We start from the raw sequence: 24,694 nt of genomic DNA, 5'->3' as shown, positions 1-24,694 counted from the left end.
CTTTTTTCTCAATACCATTTTTGTCCTTAGTAGTTCCATCTGGAAAAAGAAATGGAAATGCGGAAAGAGTTGGGACAAACCAAAACAAGTATTAAAATGTGGTTAAAATAGTGGTTGAAGTTGCTGAATCCTAAACCTTGCTTTTTGACTCTTCTGGGTAATTTTCTATTTAATTAGAAGTGTGCCATAATTTCTTCTGCAGTCATGTCACTCACTCTGGTGTTCAGTGGTTATGGAAATGCTTAGACACATCCCTTACCTATTAATTCTAGGGAACAAAACAAATGTAGGCAAGAAAGCAAATGTAAAACATGTTTGTCCCCAGTCCAAATATAGTGCAGTTACAGTTTACATGGGTTGGATCTAATGACGTTCTGTTACTGGTTCTATCTAATTGAATCCTGCCTGTTAATGCAGATGTGTTGTCGCTGGGTTCCTCGTAAAAGTTGTCTCTGAGACACAGGAAAGTTCCGTTTGTTAAAAGCTTGCACTAGCACGTAATTTTACACTAGAATGGCTGACTATCTCTGAAGAAATGAAGGGTAGATCTTCCAGATTTCTTAAGTTTTCTGTAGGGTGCACGTAGCAAGAGAATAAGAAATTTCTTTTTAAACTCGCTGCAGTGCTTTCTTCTGGGACATTGCTATCTGAATACAAACTTTATCTTTTCGTTTTAAATATGCCTTTACTGTTGCATGGCTAGTTTCAGCTGAGTAGAACTGAGTGGCAAACTGAGCGAGCTTTGATTCTCTAACTTGACTTTCTTCCTTTAGATATTGGCACTATAATGAGAGTTGTGGAGCTATCACCACTGAAAGGGTCTGTGTCATGGACCGGGAAACCAGTTTCTTACTACCTGCATACTATTGACCGAACCATAGTGAGTATAAATACAGGCCAGTAGATCTCTGGCTGCTTTACTGGCTCTGGAATCAACATGCCAACTTCAGATCCTTGTTCGTGGGAATTGTTTTCATATTCGTTTGCATATTTTACAGACCTTTAGCACACCTAATTGGAATGGGTGCACTTCCCCAGTTACCTGTTCAGTCTAGCTAAATGTGCAGATCATACTGCACGGGTTAGCCTCTGGCGGCTTCAGTTACACAGACAGTGTAATTATGGACAGCACTACGGTACTCTGTTAATTTGTTGAAGGTGCATAGATTTACAAGTATAATTCCTTCTCGTGCTCCAGAATATGCAACTATGCAGAATGGTGGGTCTTGCGCTCTAGCTTCCACACTGAGTAAAGACTCTGTGGGTCTTTAATACTTCAGTTTGCTTTGTGGTGTACAGACCATTTTATTCTGTCATAATCAAGTAGTAAACCTCAATTTTAGTTGAACTTCCAGCCAAATCTCCGTAACAATGCTGATACATTCCCTGGGTTTTTTTTTCAGTTAAAGAAAACAGAAACAACCCTGTAGAAATGTAAACTTTTGTGAAGAAATAGTTTATTCCCACACTGAGTTTTTTGCAATATGATAGTAAGACTATTTTTCTCAGTCTGCTGTAGTCTAATAATGCTTTTGTTAAAGAATATGCTGGAGTGCGGATAAATATTTTAGTGGAGTACAAGAGTAAAGTAACTTCATTGAAAAGAACGTGCTGAGTGGAGATACATGACACAAAGCTTTAAAACAAGGATAGGCAGTGGTGAAGATGATAAAACCTTGTTGAGGCTTGGATTATGTCCTGCTACACAACATGTCTGTGTCGCTAAAAAGAATGAATGTAAATGGCTTCTTGATGTAGCTTATCAGAAGAAAACCAGTCAGAATTTCTGCAGTTCTGCATTTGTCTTAAGCTAATACTTTGTTCTTATGTATTCATCTGTCGTGACTTTGAAAATGACTATCTTATCTTTCTATTTTCAGCTTGAAAACTATTTTTCTAGTCTCAAAAATCCAAAACTCAGGGTAAGTTTCAGTCATTTTCTGTAGAAAACTAAAAATAATGGAACAGTCACTATGAGGAGTTTAGTCACTTGTTAAAGATGTACAGAATTGATAGAAAATCAAATTTTCTTGATAAACAAGGAACGTGGGTGTGGAGCTAATTGAAGTGAAGCATCATATGCCATCAAGCACTAATACAATCATGTTGAAGAGCTTTCTAGTACAGAATTAATGGTGCAGCCGCAAGGTGTTTTTCCCTTGCATTGGAGGTCTATAAAGAACTATTTGTTCATTAAAGAACTGAAGTTAAAGAATGAAATGATAGTTTGAATCTGTCCCGGCGTTCAGCTGCGTGAAAATGAAGCTGAAGAGCACTCTGAGATGTTACTTTTGGGACATGCTATTAAAGACATGAAATGTGTTGTCAGTTGCTGCAGTCTGTGCTATCACATGTGGAATTAAAACGCCAGAGGATTTTTGAGACTGCTGGGCTGTATTAATCTGAAACAACCGATGAGGCTGGTATTCCCAGTAAGAGAATTAAGTGAGGCCACTTAATTTAAAACTTCAGGTGAATGTTAGTCTTCAGAGTGACTTGCTTAGTAAGTGCTGAAAGCAGACTAACGGTAGCTTTGAGATTGAATTCAGCAGTCTGACATAACCCAAACTTGGGAGAAAAAAGACTTCTCAGAGTCAAAATAAAAAATGCAGCGTGGCATCCGTGTACTTTTGAACTTCTCTGCTTTTTATGGTGAGGCTATTTATAGGGTCTAGTTGATAACTTGCTTAAATTGAAGAGGTGTTGGAATTGCCAGAATTCTTATGCAGATTAAACCTCACCTGGAATGTACAAGGAAGGCTTTGAGTGAGCTCTTTGAAATTTCCTGTCCTTACCGCCTAGTAGAAAATCAAGCATAGAAGTTGCTGGTTTTTTTTAAGTCTCCTCTACAGACTTGGCCAAAGTTGAATTAGATGATGAGTAATGGCTTTGCCATTTCAAGTCATGTAAGATTTTTTAAAGTGATGTAGCAACACATGAAATGTTGGGGATATAGGTAAAGCGATTGAAATATTTAATATTTAAAAAAACCCCAACAAACCAAACCTGTAACACCAGTGTGTGATCTGGGGGGTGGGATTGCGAGGGGCAGAATAAGGGGAGAGGTTGGGGCTTAATCTCCTTTGCCCTGTGGCTGCATGTTTGAAACCCATTATAGTAGGTAATGTGGTGCAAACTTACCCTTATCTTCCTTTTCCCACTGAGTGTTGCCTGAGGCAGGGTAAGTTTTTTCCCTTGCTGGTAACAAAAGGGTTTGTTGTTTTTTTTTTAATTAGGCATTGTATGATAAGAGCACATATACCTAGCTCTAGTGGAAGACTAAGCCGGGCAACACAGTGGTCTGTATTAAAAAGTGATAAATATATGAGCAAATTATTAAGTCTTTTAAAACATTTATCCAGGAGGAACAAGAGGCAGCTAGACGTCGTCAACAAAGAGAAAATAAGAGCAACACAACTACTCCAACGAAGGTTCAAGAAAACAAGGTGAACATCCTGCATTTTCGTAGAGTGAATGTGTTTTCTCTTTAGCTGTGCATGAACTCATAATCTGTGTCAGGAAAAGCCTGATTCTGTGGGAAGACTGACTGTGTTTGTTCTGAACCTGTAAACTGGTATAGCTGTTGCTATGGACAAAAATATGATGGAGTGACTTAAAAGCTGCACTTGGGAATTGCACCACTAATTCTGGAAAAAAGGTACTGCAAGATGAATAGAATAGTAGGTTGTCCACCCTTGCTTACCTTCAGCACCAGCTTGCAGAACTTTCCCTGAGTCATAACCCATTGAATGGAGTTCAAAGTGTGCTGAGCCTCTTTTGCAAGGACTCATTTATTTTCTCATTCCGTTGTATAATACTGTTAGAATGCAGTGACTGTTCATGCACAAAAATATAAAGTATTGAATGTACTTTGACTTTTTAATGAAATTTAGTTGAAGAATACAGTCAATACAGGGTGAATAATCAGCTTTTCTTAGACAACAGTTACCGATTTCCTTTTCTGTAATGAGTAAGTCCAGAAGAGAATGAGCACAACTCCTTGGATGTTGGGGGACAGCTCTTATCCCAAGCAAGTCTACTTCACTGGCAAGCTATTTAAGTACAATGCATCAGTTTTCTTTCACAAAATTATTAAAGTTATTAATGCTTGCTTAAAAGGAATGCTGCATATGTAGGTAGAAATGAGTAAAGAGCTTTTGGCTTTTAAAAATCTCTTAGGATTCTGGTGCTGAAGAAGAAAAGGCTGGGGCAAATTCTGTTAAAAAGCCATCTCCCTCCAAAGCACGGAAGAAAAAGCTAAGTAAAAAAGGAAGGAAAATGGCAGGCAGGAAACGAGGACGTCCCAAGAAAATGAACGCTGCAAATACAGAGCGCAAGACCAAGAAGAACCAAACTGCACTAGAACTTCTGCATGCTCAAACTGTTTCACAGACATCTTCATCCTCTCCTCAGGGTGAGTTCAAGGCTGGCAGGAAGAAGCCTCCCCTTGCCACATGAGTGTAGATAAGTGTCTGAGGTTCTGAATGCATGCTTGGAGGTCATTCTTCCTTTATTGCTAGGTTTAGTTGGGTTTTGTGTCGTAACTTCTCCCTTGCCACCAAAGCAAAGTTCCCCTTGAGATGGGGGTGTGCCTCTGTGAGAAGATGGTGATTGAATCTGTCTGTAGGTGCTTGGCCAGAAGCTGAAGCTGAGCTGTGGCTGATAGCTTGTCTCTGCTGCTGCTGTTCTAAGGATAAATTGTAGATGTCTTTCCAAACAATTTGTTGCAGCGTGTTGATCTAGCTAAGTTACTGGATCTTGCATTGTGAATGACGTGCTATCTAATGGTAAAGTACTTGCCAGAAACTGACTTTCGTAATCTGAAAGGTTATCTTTGTTTCTCTCTTTAGATGCATACAAGTCACCTCATAGTCCATATTACCAACTACCTCCTAAAGTGCAACGGCATTCATCTAACCAGCTACTGGTGACACCTACCCCACCTGCACTACAGAAGCTGCTAGGTAAGACTGTAATGTTGTCACTGTGCTTGTCACGGGAACCTCAGAAACCTCAAAGTAGGACATATGGTAAATCAAAGGGCTACTAATAGACAGCCACTCTGGAAAGCTGTATGTTGAACAGGAGAGGGGGATAGCTTCTCCCCCATCTTCCCCCCGTGCCCCACTTCTGTTGGCACCACCATGAGGTCTCTTCTCTTGCTTGCTGCTGAAGTTGATGTCTTGGTCTGCGTTTGGTTTTTGACATTGTTTCAGCTCTCATTTGGCACAAAAGGAAATAAGCTTGGGTTTAGCAGGAATCCAAAATAACTTTAAATGGAAATGGCTAGTCAGAAATAACTATTTTAAATGAAACCATTCTCTTGCTCTTAAATGATACAATCTTGGAGAACACGACTTCATTTTATCTGCAAAACTTAGAGCAAAGTAAAATGAGATGCTGAGTTTTTGAGGTCACAAAGGTGGTGTGGTTGCTCCATAAGCAAGAGGTGATTTAAGGAAAAACTTGGAGGGTGGTTTTTTGGGTCTTCTGGTTCCTCCCCCTGACTCTGTTTCTGGCCTTTGGCATTGGGCATGAGCCAGTCGAGGATCATCTGGGAATCTGATGTAATGTTCCTGTCTATGCAGAGACCAAGGGCATCTGTGATGTCCTTAACTCCTGTTCTCTTGCTGTGGTGTCTTACAGTTATGACTGATTTCTTACTGTAGAGAAAGAGGGAGAAAAAGAGTGAGTGAATGACACTTGTCTGGAGTAAACCTTGCTGCAAAACTCTGTATACCATCTATTACATGTTTTGGCTGCCTGTGATTGCAGCAGACTGGACTTAATCATGTGGTTGGCTTTATGATGAAAGGGCCCCAGTGGTGAGGGCTGGGGAGAAGGAAGATTCATTGTGTAATAGGAGACTGGAGGTAGAAGGACAATGAGAAGCAAGTGCTCCTTGGAGGATAGAGTAAATGTGGGTGTAGAGCTTGTCATCTGTCTGTATGGAGGTAGGAGGAGTACAGCAAGCCGTGTCTTGACGCTGGGGGAATGAGTGCTCTGAGCTCAGGGCTGGTTTTGGCTGTTACAGCTAATCTCTTTTATTATTTCTACTTACAGTGCATTAAAAGCTGTTCAACTCCTCTTTCATCATGCAAACACACCATTAGCACCCATCATCTTCCTCTGCGTTTTTGAATGCGTTGTCATGACTTCCATTGGGGTACCTATTATAAGTAGCTAATGGATCCGAGAGTTCAGCTTGCATCAGAAGATGGATTTTCAGCATGTTCTAAATTGATCTTTAATGGCTTGGTCTGACTTAGAGTCCAAATAAAAAGCAAGAGAGCGCAAAGGGGGGAGAGGTGTCAAGGGAGCAAATAGGAGCATTGGTAACAGGGTAAATAGGAGCGCTGCACTTTCTTTCACTTGAAATATATCATCTCCTTATTTATTTTGCAGACTCTTTTAAGATCCAGTACATGCAGTTCATGGCATACATGAAAACTCCTCAGTATAAAGCAAGTCTGCAACAGTTACTGGAGCAGGAAAAGGTAGGTCTCATTTTTAACATTTCTGAACAAAATTGTCGGACTACCAGATACCTTAGACGTGGGGGAAAAAATGCTGGCCATCAGAATTGTGTACACTTAACATCGGTGCTGCACCAGGCCAATTATAAAGACCACCAGAGTAATGCTTAGGGTGAATGACTGTACCTGGGGATTTTATTGCTAACTCGGTCAGTCTTTGTGTGCTTAAATTTCCCATCTGCGAACTGGGAGAGATGCACCTCCCCTCTTCGCTGTGATGCCCCTCCACCTAATAAGACTTACGTCAATATTTCTGTGTTTTTCCTCTATTTTGAAATGAAGCTGTGTACACCTATGCAGGAAGCTGGTGTATTGAACCCCGTCCTTTTCTCCCATTTGGGGTTGGCAGCTGCTTTTCTTCTCTAAGTGTCTCATGGGTCACAGGAGCAAGAGGTGGTGGTCAGCCTCTCCAGCAGTATGCGCTGCCTGAACACATTCATGCCCTCCACTTAAAGGGGCTTCCCTGCATGGATGCGTCCTGCGAGCTGCTAGTCAAACTGCTCTTAGATAATTAAATTGTGCTTAATCTAGCTAAAGATTGTAGCAACTTTGAAGGAGGACTATCTTGAAAAACACACAGATATTAATTCCTTGGAGCTGAATTTTCTGGTTTTTGACATCCTATTCTTTTCCTACTGTAGGAAAGCCTAAATGAATTGAGTACTCTAGCATCAGGATGCCTCATTAAACTTGTAACAAATTGAAGTACGGAATTAAAAAATCCGAACTGTCATTACTGACTCAAGAGATTTAATGAAGCATCCTTAGTGTTGATAATCTTAATGTGTTAAGATTACACTGGTGGGCAAAGTGTAAATTTACCAAGTCGTGGGTTCAAATACATGGAAAGGCGAAGAAAACCCTGCAGCTGTGAAGTGTGGCATTTTTCTCTGCTATGGAGCCATCTCCCCAGCAGAGGGAGGAGATTTACTGGCTAAACACCTTTTCTTCTTGTATTGCTTTACCTCAATTAATGAATAATTTAATTGCTTTATAAATTAGTCCTAGGAGAGAGACTGTGCTTGCTACTTCTATGGAGGAAGCTTTCCCCACAGAGCTCAACAATAATCTTTAACTTCTGGCCAATTCTAGCTTTTGGTAGCCCCCGTGGAAGCTTTCCTTTGCTCTGTGGCCTCTGTGAAAGTGTCAGCATGAAGCTGTAGCATTGTTTTATGGGGTTTTCCACAATGGGAACTCTTTTTCCAGATGAGAGAGGCTAACTTGTGCCACCCCATTCGTTACTGCGTATTGGTTGATGCTGATGTGGTGTTCGTGCAAACCTTTTTTCTATGGTTGTTTCCATTTGTTTTCACAGTCAGACAGCACTTTGAATTTTCAACTTTTTCCTTAAGCAGCATATTTTTCTGCTTGTTCTGTACTTGTCAGGAAAGTCAGCATAAAATTAATTTATCTCCTTGCACAGAAAATAGCATGAGAAATGATAGCGTGCAAATGTTGTGCTGTACACTGAAAGTATAAATTGAGAGTGTGGAAAAGTAATCACTTCGTGTTGGTGTCTGACAGCTGTTTCATACTTTAAGACATTAAAATGAGGAATTCAGTATGAAAATATTTTTTTAATGGAGTGTTACACTGAAAGCATGGCAAGTTAAACTTCACAAAAGCAGAAACAGAACTTTGCTGGATGAGGTGCTGTTGTATTTTCTATTTAATAACTCCCTTTTACATGAAGGTTTCAAGTACAAGAAGAACATTTCTGTAATACGATTTTAAAATAAACAAGATGCTGTGAGCTGCTAGTTCACCAGATTACCCTTAGATGGAGCTGTCAGCTCCTCCACTCCTTGTAAAGGCTGAATGAAATGACTGATGTTGAAAGCATAAGTGATTTTTTTTCAGCATCACCTATGGCAGTCCGTTTAGCATTGCAGTGACTCAACTGTTTTCCCAAGTCATTGGCGTGAGAGGCAGCAGGAGCTGTATGCCAGGTCCTGTGTTTTCTCGCACGTGCGGAACTTGCCAGCACTGCTGCTTTGCTTCACACATGGGTTGCTTGGAAGATCAAGGTGCTTTTCGCCCTTGTCCTCCACTTTTTTCTGGAGCGATGGCTCAGTTTCTGCACAATTCCTATTTGGCCTCAGCAGCATAAGCTGGAGAAAAGTGTAATCTCTAGAGCCCGCTCTTCTTGCTGCACTCATCTTTCAATGGGGAACTGAATAAATGAGACTCTTTAGCCAGTCCTATCTTTGCCCTTTGCCGCTCACATAGTGCACGACCATGAAATGAGTAAGCAAGTATCTAGTTAAGGAATGTTATGGGCAGGAAATGTTCTGCGAGTGGAAGGGTCGGGTGGTCCCCTGAAGTAATTTTGGCATTAGAAGTAGAAGTGGTTTGGCTTATTTATGACTTTCCTCCTACCTCCCCCACAGTGTATTTTCATTTACTGTGTGTCTTCCATGAGTATTGTGTAGGAAAACTCTGAATTGGGACTCTGGAGATTTAGATTCTGTTCCCAGTTTAGTAACAGATTTCATACAGATAATCTTTTCCAGTTCCATTTCTGCTCTGTAGGATGTGATTATTACTATTTCTTTACAATGCACTAGGAGGATAAAAATGAGTTTTTAAGGCTGTCCTGATTATATTTTACCATATAGCAGAAAAAACTACTTAACAGCTCTTTTCAGCTTACTTAACTTCACCAAGTGTTCAACACTAACAAACACATGCTCACAGAAGTCTGAGACAGAGCTGGAATAGTTCATACATCTCCCCTCTGAGTTCAGATTCCTTCCCAACTTGCTATACAAACTAGGTGTAAACATCTTCCTAAGATGGATCGTGCTGCAGTTGGTGCTAAAAGTGTATTTTCTCACTCTTCCCTCTTCCAGGAAAAGAATGCTCAGCTACTGGGGACAGCACAGCAGTTATTCACCCACTGCCAGGCACAGAAAGAGGAAATCAAACGTCTTTTTCAGCAGAAACTTGATGAGGTAGCCCTGATCTGGTGGAAGTGGATGCTTGTTAGTCATCTGCATGCAAACAGTTGTGATAAAAATAAGTAAGACCAGAGTAGTCCCAGGTCTTCAGCCTCCGCTTTGCAGCAGATCATGCTAAATAATGTGGAATCTGTGTCACTCTTTGGTTAGATTTTATCTTCATTGTTGAAATTGTGTGCCACTCTGTATCCAAGGGAAGGGCGTGACAGACCACAGACACTGTGGTATTTTAGTAAAGGATGCATCCCCTGCTGATTGAACAAACTCTGTGTTGCTAACGCAAGTTCAGAAACGCAGAAGGAAATGTGGTGGCTCTCTATAAAAATAGTGTTCTTTTGGCTGGCAAGAAACTAAATGCCAGTTTTAAAGTTGAATTGCTGGAACAGCAGCTCCAAGTGAGGTACTTTTTGTCCTTCCTTGTTATCTCCTAGCAATGACAAAGTACCTTGGAGAATACTGGGGGACTTCCTGTAAGCCGTATGATTTCGGTGGATCTCCTCAGTGTCACTTTTGAATGACAGCCGTCTGCAATTAGGGTGTCAAAACCTTATTGAATGATCTCTTTCCTTCTCACCCTTCATCTTGTAGTTGGGAGTTAAAGCTCTGACATACAATGACCTGATTCAGGCTCAGAAGGAAATCTCTGCTCACAATCAGCAACTGAAAGAACAGACGAAACAGCTGGAGAAGGATAACAGTGAACTCAGGAACCAGAGCTTACAGCTGGTGTGTACAATGCTTGTGTCTGAGTAGAAGGGTGATGCTCCCATTTATGTAAGGAGGACAGGTCATGAGCCGAGGGCTGCCCTTTCTTCAAAGTATCTTAACGAATGAAAAATCATCTGGCTGCTGTAGCTCCTCTGTAACAGAGAAGAATGATGGAGGAAAGAATGCAGGTGGTCCTTTTTCCTGGTGACCTTTATTTACCTCTAACCAAATGCTGAGGTGACAGTTGGCTCTGGCCTCAGCTGCGTCCCGTAAACAGCTGTGCAGCTGTATATGCGCTTGTCACTGAATCTGGATCTTGCTGGCCAAGAAGTTTGTACAGTGCTTGCTTTGTGGTAGCCATAAATCTTGTGGTGTTCATCTTGGTAACTCAAACTGTTAAGGTAGGTGCGGGGGAAATCTGGATGTGGAAGTGGTTAGGGAGTCTGGGTGACAACACTATTTTCAGAAAGAACCAGGCCACCTCCTGTCACATTACGTGGGGACTACAGGACCATTTTGGTGGCCTTTGGCTTAAGCTGAGAGGGGTTTTCAATGGGCTAAGAAGCTTCTTGTATATGTCCAGTTGAAAGGTGCATGGCTTTCAGCTTGCACCTTGGGTGGTACGAAGTGGTGAAAGTTGTCTTTTCATCTGTTTATCCTGTGTCTTTGCAGCTTAAGGCACGGTGTGAAGAACTGAAGCTGGATTGGTCAACATTGTCACTGGAGAACTTGTTGAAAGAGAAGCAGGCGTTGAAGAATCAGATTTCTGAGAAACAAAAGCACTGTTTGGAATTGCAGGTAGAGAGCGAGAAACAAATCTAGAGTCACCAACTTGGGGTAACTCTTGGGCAATGGGCCAGTTAAAGGTATTTAACTAAATATGATGTTAAAGGATAAGCTAGATGGCTGTTCTTCTCCCCTCCCCCCAAGATTAATCTTTTTATTAGAGGGTTTTAGTAAACTTGAAGAAGGAAGATGTGGATAACCTTTGAAGTAGATTCTATGACCTGATTCCCTTGGTAATGCTGTGGAAGAAGGAATCATGGTTTATCATTAAATATAACTAAAAAGCATGACCTGGTGAAAAGAAAGGTCCTGCTTGTTTGCATGTGTGCTCTGATGTCTCGATTCAGGAATCAGTTCCCACAGAATGTCACTTACCATAGTGAAAAGAAATTAAACTCCTGTGACTAAAGAACTTTTCTTTCCCTGTGAGATTAGCACTAGAGCTAATCCAGCCTTTTGCTGAATGCCTTGACATGGAGCGACTGCTTCCTTCAATGACTGGCAGTATTGAATTACTCCATACTCTCTGTATACGTTGGAGATATCTTATGTTTGCTTTCAGGATCTGAAAGGTGCTTTCTAAGAGTCTCTGAGCCATTCCCCTTACCTGCGCCTTTTGGTCTCAAGCTCAGAGCAGCACGTTGAAATTTGTTTCTCAAATTGTGGGTCAATTGTTCTGCATTGTTCCCAGAAATGAGGCCACTTTTCCTGAGAAGCATATCAAGGCAAAACTCCATAATGTGATAGAATTGTTCAGTATGGTCTTTAATAATTGTTCTCCTCTTCATTTAAAGATCAGCATTGTGGAACTTGAGAAAAGTCAAAGACAGCAGGAGCTCATGCAGCTGAAGTCGTACACGCCGTCTGATGAGTCACTGTCAGTACAGCTACGCAATAAAAACCATTTGAGCCGTGATCCTGAGGCTGATCACGGCAGGTTCCAACTGGAACTTGAATGCTCTAAGTTTCCTATGCCCCACATCAATGGCATGAGCCCTGAACTGTCCATGAATGGCCATGCTACTCCCTATGAAATTCATAACACCTTTAGCAGGCCCTCTTCAAAGCAGAACACCCCTCAGTACACGACCTCTCACCTGGACCAAGAAATAGTTCCGTGTACCCCAAACCACAGCAGCAGACAGAAGGCAGACAAGATGACAAGCTTGTCCTTACCTGATTATACCAGGTTTTCCCCAGCTAAAATAGCACTAAGGAGACACTTGAATCAAGACCATGCAGTTAATGGAAAAGCAACAACTAATGAGATACAGAGGTGAGAGCGATCATTTCCTAGGATGGGAAAGGAGGGGTAATACTATTGCTTGTTTTAATAATAGTGGTTTATTTGGATTGTGGAAAAATATTTTTAAAAGCGGAGTTTTATATGCTTTTAAAAGTTTTGTGTCAAGAAAACCAGCAGTGCCAGCTGATTAGGTAAATAAGGTGGTACAGTGCCTTGAGTTTGGTACAGGAATTCCTTGCAAAAGAGAAGTCATTAGCTTTTGTATTCTAACGATCGTACATCTCTGTTCCAGAGCTGACCATGTCAAAGAGAATGGCCTTACATATCCAAGCCCTGGTATGTCAAATGGCATAAAGCTGAGTCCTCAGGAAACTCGGCCCTCTTCCCCGGCGGCCTTACCAATTGCAGGCGAGAAGGTAAGATCTGCTTGTGCTCAAGGGCAGAGATGTTACACCTGGTAGAATAAAGAAAAAGTTGGCCAAACTAGGGAATGCAGGCATGCTCCTTTCTGTGGTCAGCTTGGCATGGAAAGTAACACAAAATACAGTAGGTGTGATACAATAAAAAGGAGCTGGCTAGACAAAGAGAGTACTGTGCTCATGAAAGATATGCTTGCCTCTGAGTTACTGGTCTGCATGTGAACTGTGCCAGTAATGCAGTAGGACTTCTTTTTGACCTGGTGCGTGTCTACTTGAACTTGAAAAGCAGACTCTTTCATAGTTAAAAAAAAAAAACAAACAAAAAATTGCCCACGTACTTGGTCCAGCCATGAATCATATTGATGCTCATTTCAGAGCAAGCAGGTGCCCTCCAATAGGAGGCTACCATGGAAATATTTCTGGCTACATCTTCTGCGTACAGAGGACCTCAAGATATGAATTCTGTCAGATGAGTGCTTTTCACAGAGCTCTAACAAAGACAATAGAAAATGAGCTTGCCTAAGGCATCCTTTTGCTTATGCTTGGGGCTGGCAGTAGCTTTAATTTACATATTTCTATGCTGTTGGATATTGCTGTCCCAGTAGACTGGTGTTGGTAACAAAGCTGCTCCATGCATGCCCTATCTTTGCTATATAGTCATCACCCTTAAAAGTGTAATTCTTTAAAAAAAAAAAAAAAGGGGGGGGGGGTGTCACAAAAATAAATGAGCAGGTTACCATTAGTTTAAAGAGTCTTTTCAGTAATAGCGTGCAGTTAAGAACATTACTTTCTCTTTTGCATTTATAGGTTTTGAGAGAGAGAACCTCTGTGAGTAATGGAGAAACTATCACCAGCCTACCTATCAGTATTCCTCTCAGCACAGTGCAGCCCAATAAACTCCCTGTTAGTATCCCTCTGGCCAGCGTAGTCCTACCTAGCCGTGTTGAGAAGGTGGTGAGTAAGGGATTGTCAACACTTTCCATCCCTAACTAAAATCACACTGGGCAGTTAATGGGGTGCTGTGCACCGGAATCCTTAGTGGGCTGCTAATCTTGAATGTCTAATGCTTCGGGGGAGGCTGCTGTTGGGATGCATCCTCTTGGCTCTTAGTCATTCTGTAGATTTTTTCCTCTCATGTGTCTGTGGGGTAGTGATATTTCAGCCAGGAAGGAAAGTAAAGTACATGCCTCGCGAGATCCTAGTCTTAGATGTCTGGCTGGGTGGAAAAGGTGCAGAGTCTGAGAGTTTGTGGCAGTGAAAGTAGAGAATCACACATGTCAGTTTGTTCTTAGCCCCTGCCTTCTTGCATGATCCTGGGAGACAAATTCTTCTGCCTCAGTTTGGTCATCTCAAAGTTGTCTATCTTTATCACATACGTGTGTAGGATGAACTTGAATAGCTCCTTGAGGCTGTAATACCTAATGTGCGAGTGACTGCTCTGTAGCAGCAGAGAGCAACTAGAGAACTTTTGGGGCCATCTCTTTTTGAAATCCTGATAAGTCCCTGCTACTCTCAGTGGCAGAGGAGTTTAAAAAAGCCTGGTCCAGCTTCTCACTGATGTTTGTCACAGAAGTGTTACAGTAGAGAACTGAGAAGCATTTGCTGCTTTCACATGAGAGCTGTGAATTTAGAATCCATCCACAAATGCCTGCCTTACAATCCCATATTTGGAAAGCTGGAGTTGTTTCATAGTATTGAATCCATTATCTTTTTCCAGCTGTAGACTTTTAGTTGTAGCAGAATTACAGTCTGCCCAGCTCCGAGCAGAAATCGTATGTCCTCAGAGAGAGAGAATCTTAGCTATGGATGGCATCTCTCACTTCAACACATTGTTTATTCAGGGTACCGTTTCACAATTGCTTTAGGAAAGCACCGCTTGTTGATCATACCCTCAAATAGTGTACCAGAGAACATAGCCTAATGCATTTCTTGTTCAGTTTGGGGTTGTTTTGGGGAACTTTGTGTGCACAGGCTTGGGGATATGATACAACCATTTGTTTCCTTTCCGGCTGCCTGTGACACAGTGGACTGAGGCATTCGCTCTCTGATTGCAGTGCTGTCCTGAGTCTAAACTTTCTGGGACGAAGAGCCTGTTCTCCCTCTAGCTGCATGGTATCTGTTGTGTGCTAGATACTATTGCAGTAAAATTAATCATGGTATTTATTTTTGTCCCATAACATGCTGATCTATGTTTTTCTCAAAACAAGCAAAATCTAGGACACTTAGGAAGTAGAGCCACTTTCCTTGATAGATCTACTAATGCATGTGAATTTTGTTTAAACTGTTGACTTTTGAGTATACTTCCTGTACTAAAATGCCTGTTTCTCTCCCCCCAGAGAAGCACACCTAGCCCAGTTCATCAGAGTAGAGACTCATCGACACTTGAAAAGCAGATTGGTGCTAGTTCTCATAATGGCGTAAGCAATGCTGCTGGAAACAAGCCACTGGCTTTGGCTACCTCAGGTAACAGCCTCATCTACGCGAAGGTGTGCTGTCTTGTGACAGCAGTGCCAAGTGCACGTGTTGGAGTTTTCCGAGCACTTCTTGTCAGGTCATTCAGGCAGTAGAATACTAGATAAATGTGTGTTTTGTAACGAGACCAAAGAATCATGGATGATGATGTTTTGAGACAGTACATGCCTACAGCTTGGATGCATTCTGGCATAAAGTATTGGTTTGACGTGCCTTTACCTGAACTGCAGCACCTTGCAGTGTAAATAAATTGCTTTTGTAAATTCTTCTATGTGGATTAAAAGATTCCTATCTTTACAATGTGCGAAACCAGCGAAGTGTTGCATAGCTGTGCTATGAGCTGATGATCCGGCTTTAAAAGTTTTATTTTACAGGGTGGTGGAGTTTTTTTTAATAGCAAAATTAATTTCTTGATGCAGGTCACAATGGTGCCTCATGAGCAGTTGTAAAGGCACAAGTATCTGGGTAGGAAGAAACTTCAAACGGGAGAGGGTAGGGATACCTTTAAGTGCAGACATTGCTTCTGAACTCACTCACCTGTTGAAATTGTGGCCTTTAGCTGTTCAGGATATGGAAATGTTGTGGACCAGGAACAGTAGGTTCTAGCATACCGAAGCTATTCTACAGCTGATCCCTCATCAGAGAGTGCATTTGTTCTTAATGTTTACCACCTCGAGGGGCTTGTGGTGTTTCTAGCATCTGTTTTGCAAAGAAGGGCTTGGCTGCAGTTTTCTATAAAACCAATGAAGTATTTAAAACCCCCCTTGTTTGAGAACAATACCATGTTCCCTTCTACCCCTTCCATTTAGACAGCCCAGAGACAAGGCCTTACTAGAGCACTAAACCCACTTATGATATACCATGACAATTACTTAATTCCCTTTCCAAGCGTCCTCCCACGTGGCATTCTTCTGCCACAGTTTCTTTGAAGATCCCCTGTCACTCCCTAAGCCACAGCCTTTTGTTTAATTTTGAGAAGGTGGACTGTGTAGATAGATGACACAGTCCCTTCTTTTTTGGGGAAGGAAACGGACTGAATTTGGCCGTCTATTTCCTTGACGGTAGGAAGGCGTTAAGAGTAGAGGAGCCCTGATTTCAAAAGGCGTAATAGCTCAAAAGAAACTTGGACTTGAATTCCATTTAAAAAACGGGTAGAGCATAGGATATCTCCATATAACGCGTGAATTTTCCTGAACTGGCAAAAGAGTAGTGAAAATCATTAACCCCTAACTGAAACCGTCAGCACACAGAGCCACGTTCTCAACTGCACTGTGTAAAAAGCAGCTGTGCAGTTTCCTGTGTCATACACGGCTGCTGGCTGGTCTAACGCAGGTAGAGCTGAAACCACTCCCAGTCATCCCAGAAATCTAGCACTGTGAACTATCACTCAGCAGAAGCAATGATGTATACTTTCCCTTTCAACAGGTTTTTCTTACTCTTCTGGCTCCGTGGCAGTCAATGGAAATCTTACAAACAGCCCAGCCCATCTTAACCATAGTGTTGATCAGGCAGCTCTGGACGACTCTGGGAGTCTATTTAACTCAGTAGGGTCTCGGAGTTCCACTCCACAACATCCTTTGCTAATGATGCAGTCAAGGAACTCTGGGCAAAACTCCCCTGCTCACCAGCACTCAACAAGCCCCAGGTTAAATGGCACCTCCCAGAGCCTGGTAGGGGTATTGCAATATGCAGATGCTCAGAAGATGTTTGCCGAAGGAACAAAGGGGGATCTTCAGTCTGATGCAGCGTTTTCAGATCCTGAGAACGAGGCCAAGAGAAGAATCATCTTTACAATCTCTCCTAATACAGGACATGTAAAACAATCCCCTTCCAACAAGCACAGTCCTCTGCCCACGAGCACTCGGCTGGACTGTGGCCAAGCACACGCGCAGGATGGGAAGAAGCGAGGCCGGCGGAAGAGATCCTCTACTGGGAATCTCAGCGGGAACTCCGGGGTCTCCCCTAAACGCAAATCCTTACCTACTGTGTCTGGACTCTTTACGCAACCATCAGGTTCACCGCTCAATATCAACTCCATGGTAAGGGCAAAAATGAAGAGCTCTAGCAAGAAAGAAGGGCCTGGGAAAGCTCTTTGAATTAGAAATAAGCTTCAGCTGTTCTATTCTTTAGCATACTCTCAGGCTGTTACAGTGCCAGTAGCTAGAATTGGCCTGAAGACCCTTTGTGAAAACGGCTCCTCTGAGAGGCGAGAGAATTGCTGAAAAGTTGGTGAACTATTTCTGTATAGGTAGAACATCTTCAAAGAGTTCTTTGCTGTCAGAGCATTAAAAATTAAAAACAATCTCTTCCCTTATGACAGAGACCTTGTTTCTGCAATGAAGTTGATTTTTAGGCTGTAGGTTAAATATTTTGAAAATAGTTTAAACTAAGATTGACTAAATAGCATAAGAGTGCCAGAAGCATATGGCATTCTTGCATAATTAAGCCAGCTATACAAGTTGTGTCATGTGATCCTGCAATGGTAGTTTGGGGAAAAAAAAAAAAGTGATTATCCCGTGTCTTCATTTCTGTGTTTAAAGATGAAATCAAAGAATGAAAATTAGATATTTTCCAAATTGTATTAAAGCTTTCGTCCCGGGCTCTAATGTAGGATGGTGGAGTATAACAATGGCAGTGCTAAACAAGCAGCTGTTGGCATATCCTAAAGCTGGGCAAGTTAAGCCTGCTTTTAATATCCTTAACAAGATGTCTTGTTTCTAAAAGGATACTCTCATCTGTAACTGCTTTCTTTCCTTCTTGCCCAGGTCAATAACATTAACCAGCCTTTAGAAATAACAGCCATTTCCTCTCCTGAAAACTCCCTGAAGAACTCTCCTGTTCCTTACCAGGACAATGACCAGCCCCCGGTACTGAAAAAGGAAAAGCCCATCATTCAGACCAACGGCGTTCATTACTCTCCTTTAACATCAGATGAAGAGCAGGGATCTGAAGATGAGCACAATAGCAGCAGGTGAATACACAGGCATAGGTTTCGGGGTGAGATTTCTCTGAGAGCTGATAACGGTGCTCTGAACTGGAGGAGAGGTGTGTTAAGCCTTCTTTGTTCCCTTTGCTTGGAGACCGATTCCATTATGCCAAGCCTCTTACGCGGCTGAAACTGTGAATAGGGAAGGTATTTAGGCAGTAGTACTTGAATGTGGGAACCTGCTCTTGCGGTGTTTGCAAGGCTGACAGAGTCTGGCCTCTGAAAGAACTAGTGTAGAAAAGATTTCTTTTTACTACGTTGCTTTGTAGGAGTACTGAGGCTCTGTATAATCTTTAAGAATCTGTCTCCCCCTCACTCCCAGTTTCAGCTTGATTCAAAATTCTTCACTTCCTGCCCCAAACTGTTGATGTGTTGCTCTGAAAATTGAGTACTTGCCACCCTTTGCTTGCCTGTGGGTGCGATTTTTTTCTTGTTTAAGGTGCTGGAAAAGTAACCACTATAGAAACGTGAGCAACAGCTTACTACTTGTGAAAGAAGAGCGACAATGAAGTCCTCTGAACGTGCACTAATCTTGGCAAAGAGCACAAATTCTGTAATAGCTTCTACTTAAAGTTTGTGGTGGATTTTTTATGCTTTTAAGTTCCTTTAGTACCATACAGCTTTCTAGCTGACTTGGCTTTATATGCTCTAGTCAACTGTTAAGACTTGAACATGAGGAAGATAGATTATGAGGGTAAATGTGCAACAAAAGACCTGCAATGAGTGCTATAACCTTTTTATTTTCCCACTAGAATTGAAAGGAAAATTGCAACAATATCATTGGAAAGCAAATCTCCACAGAAGACTGTTGAAAATGGTAGGTGTGAGGAATGTTAATTATTTGTTGTAATGGTTGGTCTTGGGAACGGGTGCCTGCCACTGACTGAAGGTGTTAGTCAGAAGCAGGCTTTTTTGTGCTTCTGTACTGCTGAGCAGAGTGCAGTTCTGCCAGGGCTTTGCATAATTGTAATTAAGACAGGTGGCTGATAATTACAGATTCTGGGTCAGTTCTTTCTGTAGTCACAGGTCACCAAAGATCTGACCAGTTTTTTCACGGACTCAGGGTTTGGGGAGGGATCTGTAGTACAAAGACTGAGGAAAAAGTAGATCAGCATTCTCAAACTTTTTCAGAGCATTAAACTAAATTTTAGGGGCTTTTAGGTGACTTCACAAATATTTCTGCCTTTGGATTCAGAAATAGAATTACAGACTGATAAAATATGGGTGTTGAAAGATAAAACCCTGTTCTTAATGAGCAGATGCAGTGAATGCTGTTTTTTGACACTTACAAATTTTCTTCCAAACTAGGTGGCAGCTTATCTGGGAGGAAACAAGCACAAAGCAACGAGAACATGAATAGCAGTAAATGGAAATCTACTTTTTCACCAATATCGGACATCAACCTGACCAAAACTACAGATAGTCCCTTGCAGTCGGTTTCATCTCTGAGCCAGAATTCGCTGTTTGCCTTCAGGCCGTCCTCCGAGGATAGCCTTGCCATCGACGCCAAGATCACAGCACACACAAGGAAAAGCATTGCCATGCCCTCGTCTGGGGCAGATGGGCTCAGCCCTAGTACAAACTCCACTAACGGATTCACGTACAATGGTGGACTGTCAACTGACATTGGTTTACACAGCTTTATCGATGGTGCTTCTCTTCCGCATAAGGCTTCAGACGTGACGACTTCCAACTGCTCCCTGGGTTTCCAGTCACAGCGAAGCAAAGATGTGGGAGTATCGGAAACGAATCCTTTTTTGAACAAGAGGCAACTCGAAGGCCTCAGCGGCACGAAAGGAGAAGACTTAAATCGGTCAGGGGTCAAAGGCAAAGAGATCAGCGAAATAAGCATTCGTACTGGGGGTTCTTCAGAAAAAAACTCTTTGCAGCATAACGGAAAGGTCGGCAAAGGAAGGGACCGAGATGTGGAGTTTAAAAATGGCCACAACCTTTTCATTTCTGCTGCTGTTTCGTCTGGTGGCCTTCTGAATGGTAAAAGCCTTTCTACTGCTGTTTCTTCAGCAGGCAACCCAGCATCTTCTGTTCAGACGCACCATCCTTTCCTAAACACTTTGACCACTGGATCGCAGTTCCCCCTCGGCCCCATGGCCTTGCAAGCAAACCTCAACTCGATGACAAATTCCTCAGTATTGCAGTCCTTATTTAATTCAATGCCAGCTGCTGCCAGTCTGGTCCACGTGTCATCAGCTGCAACCAGACTGACTAATTCTCACACTATGGGGAACTTCTCTCCTGGGGTTACAGGTGGAACAGTTGGAGGTAGGCAGAACTCTTTCTCTGGTATAAGACAGGGCCTAAAGGAAAGTCTGACACTGCCTCTCCAGGGGTGAAACCCTTTCACTTCTGCAGGATGTGAAGCAGATCTGTCCCACATAACCAGTCTCCTCTATCTCTCGGAAATGCTAGGATGAGTTCAGATCCCCACAGTGAAATCTCGTGAGCTTTGTCTACTAGATGAGCTTGTTGTATCACCTTAATGAAAGAATCCACCCAGACTTTGTGATTTTGTAATGTATGCTTGTGTTGGAACCAACTTAGGTCCGCCTGCAGGTAAAAGATTTAACTTGTCATGGTACCAAGTTAAGGATCTCTAACTTGTCAACTTGAGTAAAGGTTGAGATTAGGCCTTGAATGGATTTAGCGTGATCCAGGAAGAGCAAAACATCAGTGCCTCTTCAGAGGAGATGGTGTTGGGAATTTGCGTAGCATTCTGGCTCTTGAATGGACGTGAAGAGCATTTCTTTGCCAGGAAGGGCAATGCCATATGCACCTTGCACTTCTGGGATTCTGCACAGGCTTGGCTTCTGTGGCCCAAACCGGAGACAAGCTGGCAGGACTAGAAGATAGTCTGAACCTGCCGTTACTAAGTGTCCAAGGCAGTTTTTCTTACCTGTCCATAATCATTCAGGCACCATGTCGGGAAATCCTAACTCTCACATCTCTCAGCACATAGATTTGCTGGAAATACAATCTCCCCTCTGCTGCCCTGTAAGTGGGAAAGCAGGAGGGTGGGGAGGGAAGAGCAGCAGTTTGAGTCTTCAGATAAACAACTCTAGAGACCACGTAATCTCATCAAAAGTCTACCCGTGTGGTATAGAACTGACAGTTCTTGGGTCTGACCATTTTTCCTCGTGGCATTTAGAGGTTGGCAGTAGGAAAGGTAAGTGAAATCTTTTGTACCTCCTGGCCTGCACCATTATCTCTCATTGCTTGCTGCCTTCTCATGCTGCATATTTTTGTATGTGGCTGTAACTATTATAATTTTGCTTTTTTCTTTTTTTTTTTGCTTTTTTGTTTTGTTTCTCTTGTCACTTGAGACTGTACAAAGCCCATCTGTTGAAGCTGAGTTTTTCTCTCCTGTTTGCAGGTATTTTTAACCATGCGGTGCCTTCTGCCTCCTCTCCTCATCAATTTGGAGCCAGTTTCAGCAGCAGTGCTGTCTCTAGCAGCACAGTGCTAAGCTTAAACCCTCTGCAGGCTGTTGCCAGCACCTCATCCTCATCCTTCCCACCCCCTTCCTCTAATTTAGTAACATCTAGTGAGACTAGATCTGCTCAGCACCTCAACAGAGCGCCAGTGCAATCTGTTTTCCATTCCCCTCCACCGCCCCCTCCTAACGTTTCATTGCCCCCACCTCCTCCATTACTTGCTTCTAACTCCGAGCCTGCGCTTCTGCAGAACCTGCCATCCATCCCACCTGGCGAAGCTTTTTTGCCATCCTCTTCTGCTGCTTCTGTCCAATCTGCTAATGCTTCTTTGTCTATTAAGCTAGCTTCTCTCCAGCACAAAACCTCCCGCCCCTCCTTTACAGTCCATCACCCGCCTCTGCCCCGTTTGGCGCTGGCACAGTCCGCGCCTATGATCACGCAGTCCAACGCAGCTGGCACGTCCGCTATGTGGGTTACACTTGGCATGCAGTCTCCTTATGCTTCGCACCTTTCTGGGGTTAAGCCACGATAAAGAGCTTGCTTAGCTAACAGTTCTTATTTTGTAAGGTAAGGCTAGAGAAAAAAAAAGAGGAGTTTTGTACAAGATGCTGAATGATGCTTCTTCCTTTTCAGAGATAGGTTGGGGATGGGCTCTGTGAAACAGAGAAACCTCTAAAATGTGGGAAGCAAATAATCTGATGGCAGAGGATGGAGTCTTAATGCTCTCTGTTCTGGGAGTCAGGATTTCTCGACAAGGAGTGCTCACAATAGTAACTCTGGTCTGTCTCATCTGACATTAGGATTATGTTCAGGTTGAGATCACTTCATGAAAACGTTTATTTCTGAAGATCAGTAATCAGGAGGAAATGTCTATTTTTTAAGTATGGTTTTATACAGCTATTGGAAGTGGTTGTTTCCTACTTTGATTCCCCCCTCCCCTCTTCTTGCCCTCCGACACAGACTGTTGCACCTCCACAAGTCCATGTTTGCATAGCGTTAGGATGCGTGATGGTGCTGCTTTGTGACTGTATGTGGCAATGCGGTGGTCTTGATTTTACTGTCAGTCAACAACAGCTGCTCTAAATAATCATAAAGTCAAAAATCTCCAGGTTACAAGCTGCAGCTTTGTCTTGGAGAGCAAATGCACTGGTCTTGCATTGCAGTTAATGTGCCCCCTGCATCAATGGAAAACACAACCACAGGTATCAAAGAAGGGTTGTAATTTATCTGTGCACTGCAGCTTTATTGGACTTGCCTGCTAGGGCTAACAGTAACAGACTCCATCAGATGCTGTATTTATGCTCACTTAGCAATCACTGGCTTACTGAGTAGACTGTGAATGAGAACATAGGGAATCTGCAGGGTTAACTGTCGTCCATGCTTCATAAAGGCTGGGGCCATAGAAGAGAGGAGGGTTTCCGGAGACTGTATGCATTTTTACTGAAGCAGGTATTTAAATGTCTTTAGAGCAACTCCAGAATAAAGTGTACCACCACAGAGTTGGGTACTGTTGTTCATGAAAATACTCTGTGGCATCCTGATGTAACAACTTGTGCTTGCAAACTTAAATCAGTATGTTAGGCCCCAGAGCTTGCTCCGTGCTTTTCTTGTAGGTCTTTGATGTTGTTGCTGTTCACTGATACCAAAGCTACATACAATATATGGTTGAATACTCTTTGCCGCTTATAAAACATATGACTCAATTACAATATACCTGAGAGATTCTTTTGATTGTGCATTGTGTATAGTGTCTTCATCATCAAATTGCTCCACAGACACGAACAAATCCTCATTAGGCTTTTGTGAGGCACGTAAGTATTACCTCCGTCCTTCTATACAAGAAAGTGAGGCTGAGGAAGAGTTTTGAGTAATGTGGTCCCTGCGTGCCAGCAGAGACCAACAGTGTGATGTGGTTACAGAATGGGCTTGAAAGACCCTGAATAGAAACAAGATGGGGGAAAAGGGGCAAGGAGGGTTAGGCTTGGGGTTTTGTATACGTGAGCGACTCAAGCGAGAACAGTGTGAAAGCCTTCTGCTGAAGCAGTTGCCTTATCTGGAACTGAGGTCATATTGAGCCAGACTCCATACCATCGGATGTGACGGTCCCTGTCGCAAAAAGGTTCTGAGTAAAATAGGCAAGGCACAAAAGTGACGTATGGAGAAAAGTAGCTGGATGACAAAGCTGGATTGTGGAGCAAAGGAGCAGAAATAATGCTACCAGGAGATGGTGTATGACAGACGTACCGTAGTTGTGGTCCCGCTCCGTGTGACTCTTGAACATAGGTCAAATATTTGAGCCATTTCATTGACTTCGGTGTGAATACGTGTGCTCAAGAGTCCTTGATGAACCAAGGGTGAAATCTGGAATCGGGGGCTAAAATAAACTGCTTTGCTTCTCATAATGTTTCTCCCCCAGGGTAATAAAAAATTCAAAGCAGATTAGTGTGTGCTAGAAAAAGGTGAAGTGGGGCAACACTTCCCCCCCCCTTCGAGGTTGGTCACAGGAGGACAGACTTCAAGATGGTTACACTGCCAGAAAGTTTTAAAAACTGCAATAGCCAGGAGGGGCCGCGTGTCGCTCTTGGAGGCATCCTTTCTGTCTAATTGCGGTTGGGTCAAGAGTTGCTCCTCCTTTGCTGGCTAACGAGGTCTTGGAGCAATGTAGAAATGATTGACGCATCTAACACACAGTAGATTTTTGTCTTTTATTTAGATGAGTCTCTTCCTCTCCTCCTGTTGTGCAGGTAACTAGGATTTCTACCTCAACCCAATGTGACCTATGCAAGGACAACGTGGACCAACTTCACTCGGCTTCCACTGAAAGGTGCTCACCTGGCCTGTGCAGGGGTTTCTACTCTCTTACTACTGGACAAAATAAAAACATAAAAAGACCTAAACAACAGAGAAAATATTTACTGTGAATCTGAGTAAAAAAGAAAAAAGGAGAAAAAAAAAAAAAAGGCAAAAGAAATGCTTAAAGCTCCAGTTTGTATTGTTGATAGTTTAGATAAAGTATTTATCTTTTTTTAAAGTGAAAACAATTTTGACTTATTTTATTCCACCTAGAATCACAAATACAACTTATTATTAAATTCTCTGAATAATAAAGGACTGGCACACCAGCAGAGATAT

The 24,694-nt window shown here is 42.5% G+C and overlaps 1 protein-coding gene across 1 annotated transcript in view; it reads left to right on the top strand.

The window, feature by feature from the left end:
• DOT1L (DOT1 like histone lysine methyltransferase) overlaps positions 1 to 24,287 on the top strand; it is a 52,098-nt gene extending 27,811 nt beyond the window's left edge. The window contains exons 10-27 of the mRNA XM_019473557.1: positions 774 to 880; positions 1,881 to 1,922; positions 3,363 to 3,446; positions 4,180 to 4,414; positions 4,851 to 4,964; positions 6,406 to 6,497; positions 9,389 to 9,490; positions 10,085 to 10,222; positions 10,877 to 11,002; positions 11,785 to 12,266; positions 12,529 to 12,652; positions 13,463 to 13,609; positions 14,992 to 15,118; positions 16,553 to 17,166; positions 17,893 to 18,098; positions 18,866 to 18,930; positions 19,422 to 20,393; positions 21,502 to 24,287. Coding sequence (XP_019329102.1) covers positions 774 to 880; positions 1,881 to 1,922; positions 3,363 to 3,446; positions 4,180 to 4,414; positions 4,851 to 4,964; positions 6,406 to 6,497; positions 9,389 to 9,490; positions 10,085 to 10,222; positions 10,877 to 11,002; positions 11,785 to 12,266; positions 12,529 to 12,652; positions 13,463 to 13,609; positions 14,992 to 15,118; positions 16,553 to 17,166; positions 17,893 to 18,098; positions 18,866 to 18,930; positions 19,422 to 20,393; positions 21,502 to 22,094 — 4,370 coding nt within the window. The 3' untranslated portion in view covers positions 22,095 to 24,287. The remainder of the gene's footprint in view (positions 1 to 773; positions 881 to 1,880; positions 1,923 to 3,362; positions 3,447 to 4,179; positions 4,415 to 4,850; positions 4,965 to 6,405; positions 6,498 to 9,388; positions 9,491 to 10,084; positions 10,223 to 10,876; positions 11,003 to 11,784; positions 12,267 to 12,528; positions 12,653 to 13,462; positions 13,610 to 14,991; positions 15,119 to 16,552; positions 17,167 to 17,892; positions 18,099 to 18,865; positions 18,931 to 19,421; positions 20,394 to 21,501) is intronic.
• The last annotated feature ends 407 nt before the right edge of the window (positions 24,288 to 24,694 follow it).

Source organism: Aptenodytes forsteri, unplaced genomic scaffold (genome assembly GCF_000699145.1).
Source record: "Aptenodytes forsteri isolate BGI_AS27 unplaced genomic scaffold, ASM69914v1 Scaffold391, whole genome shotgun sequence".
Taxonomy (NCBI): Eukaryota; Metazoa; Chordata; class Aves; order Sphenisciformes; family Spheniscidae; genus Aptenodytes; species Aptenodytes forsteri.
This window is presented reverse-complemented; position numbering and strand designations above follow the sequence as displayed.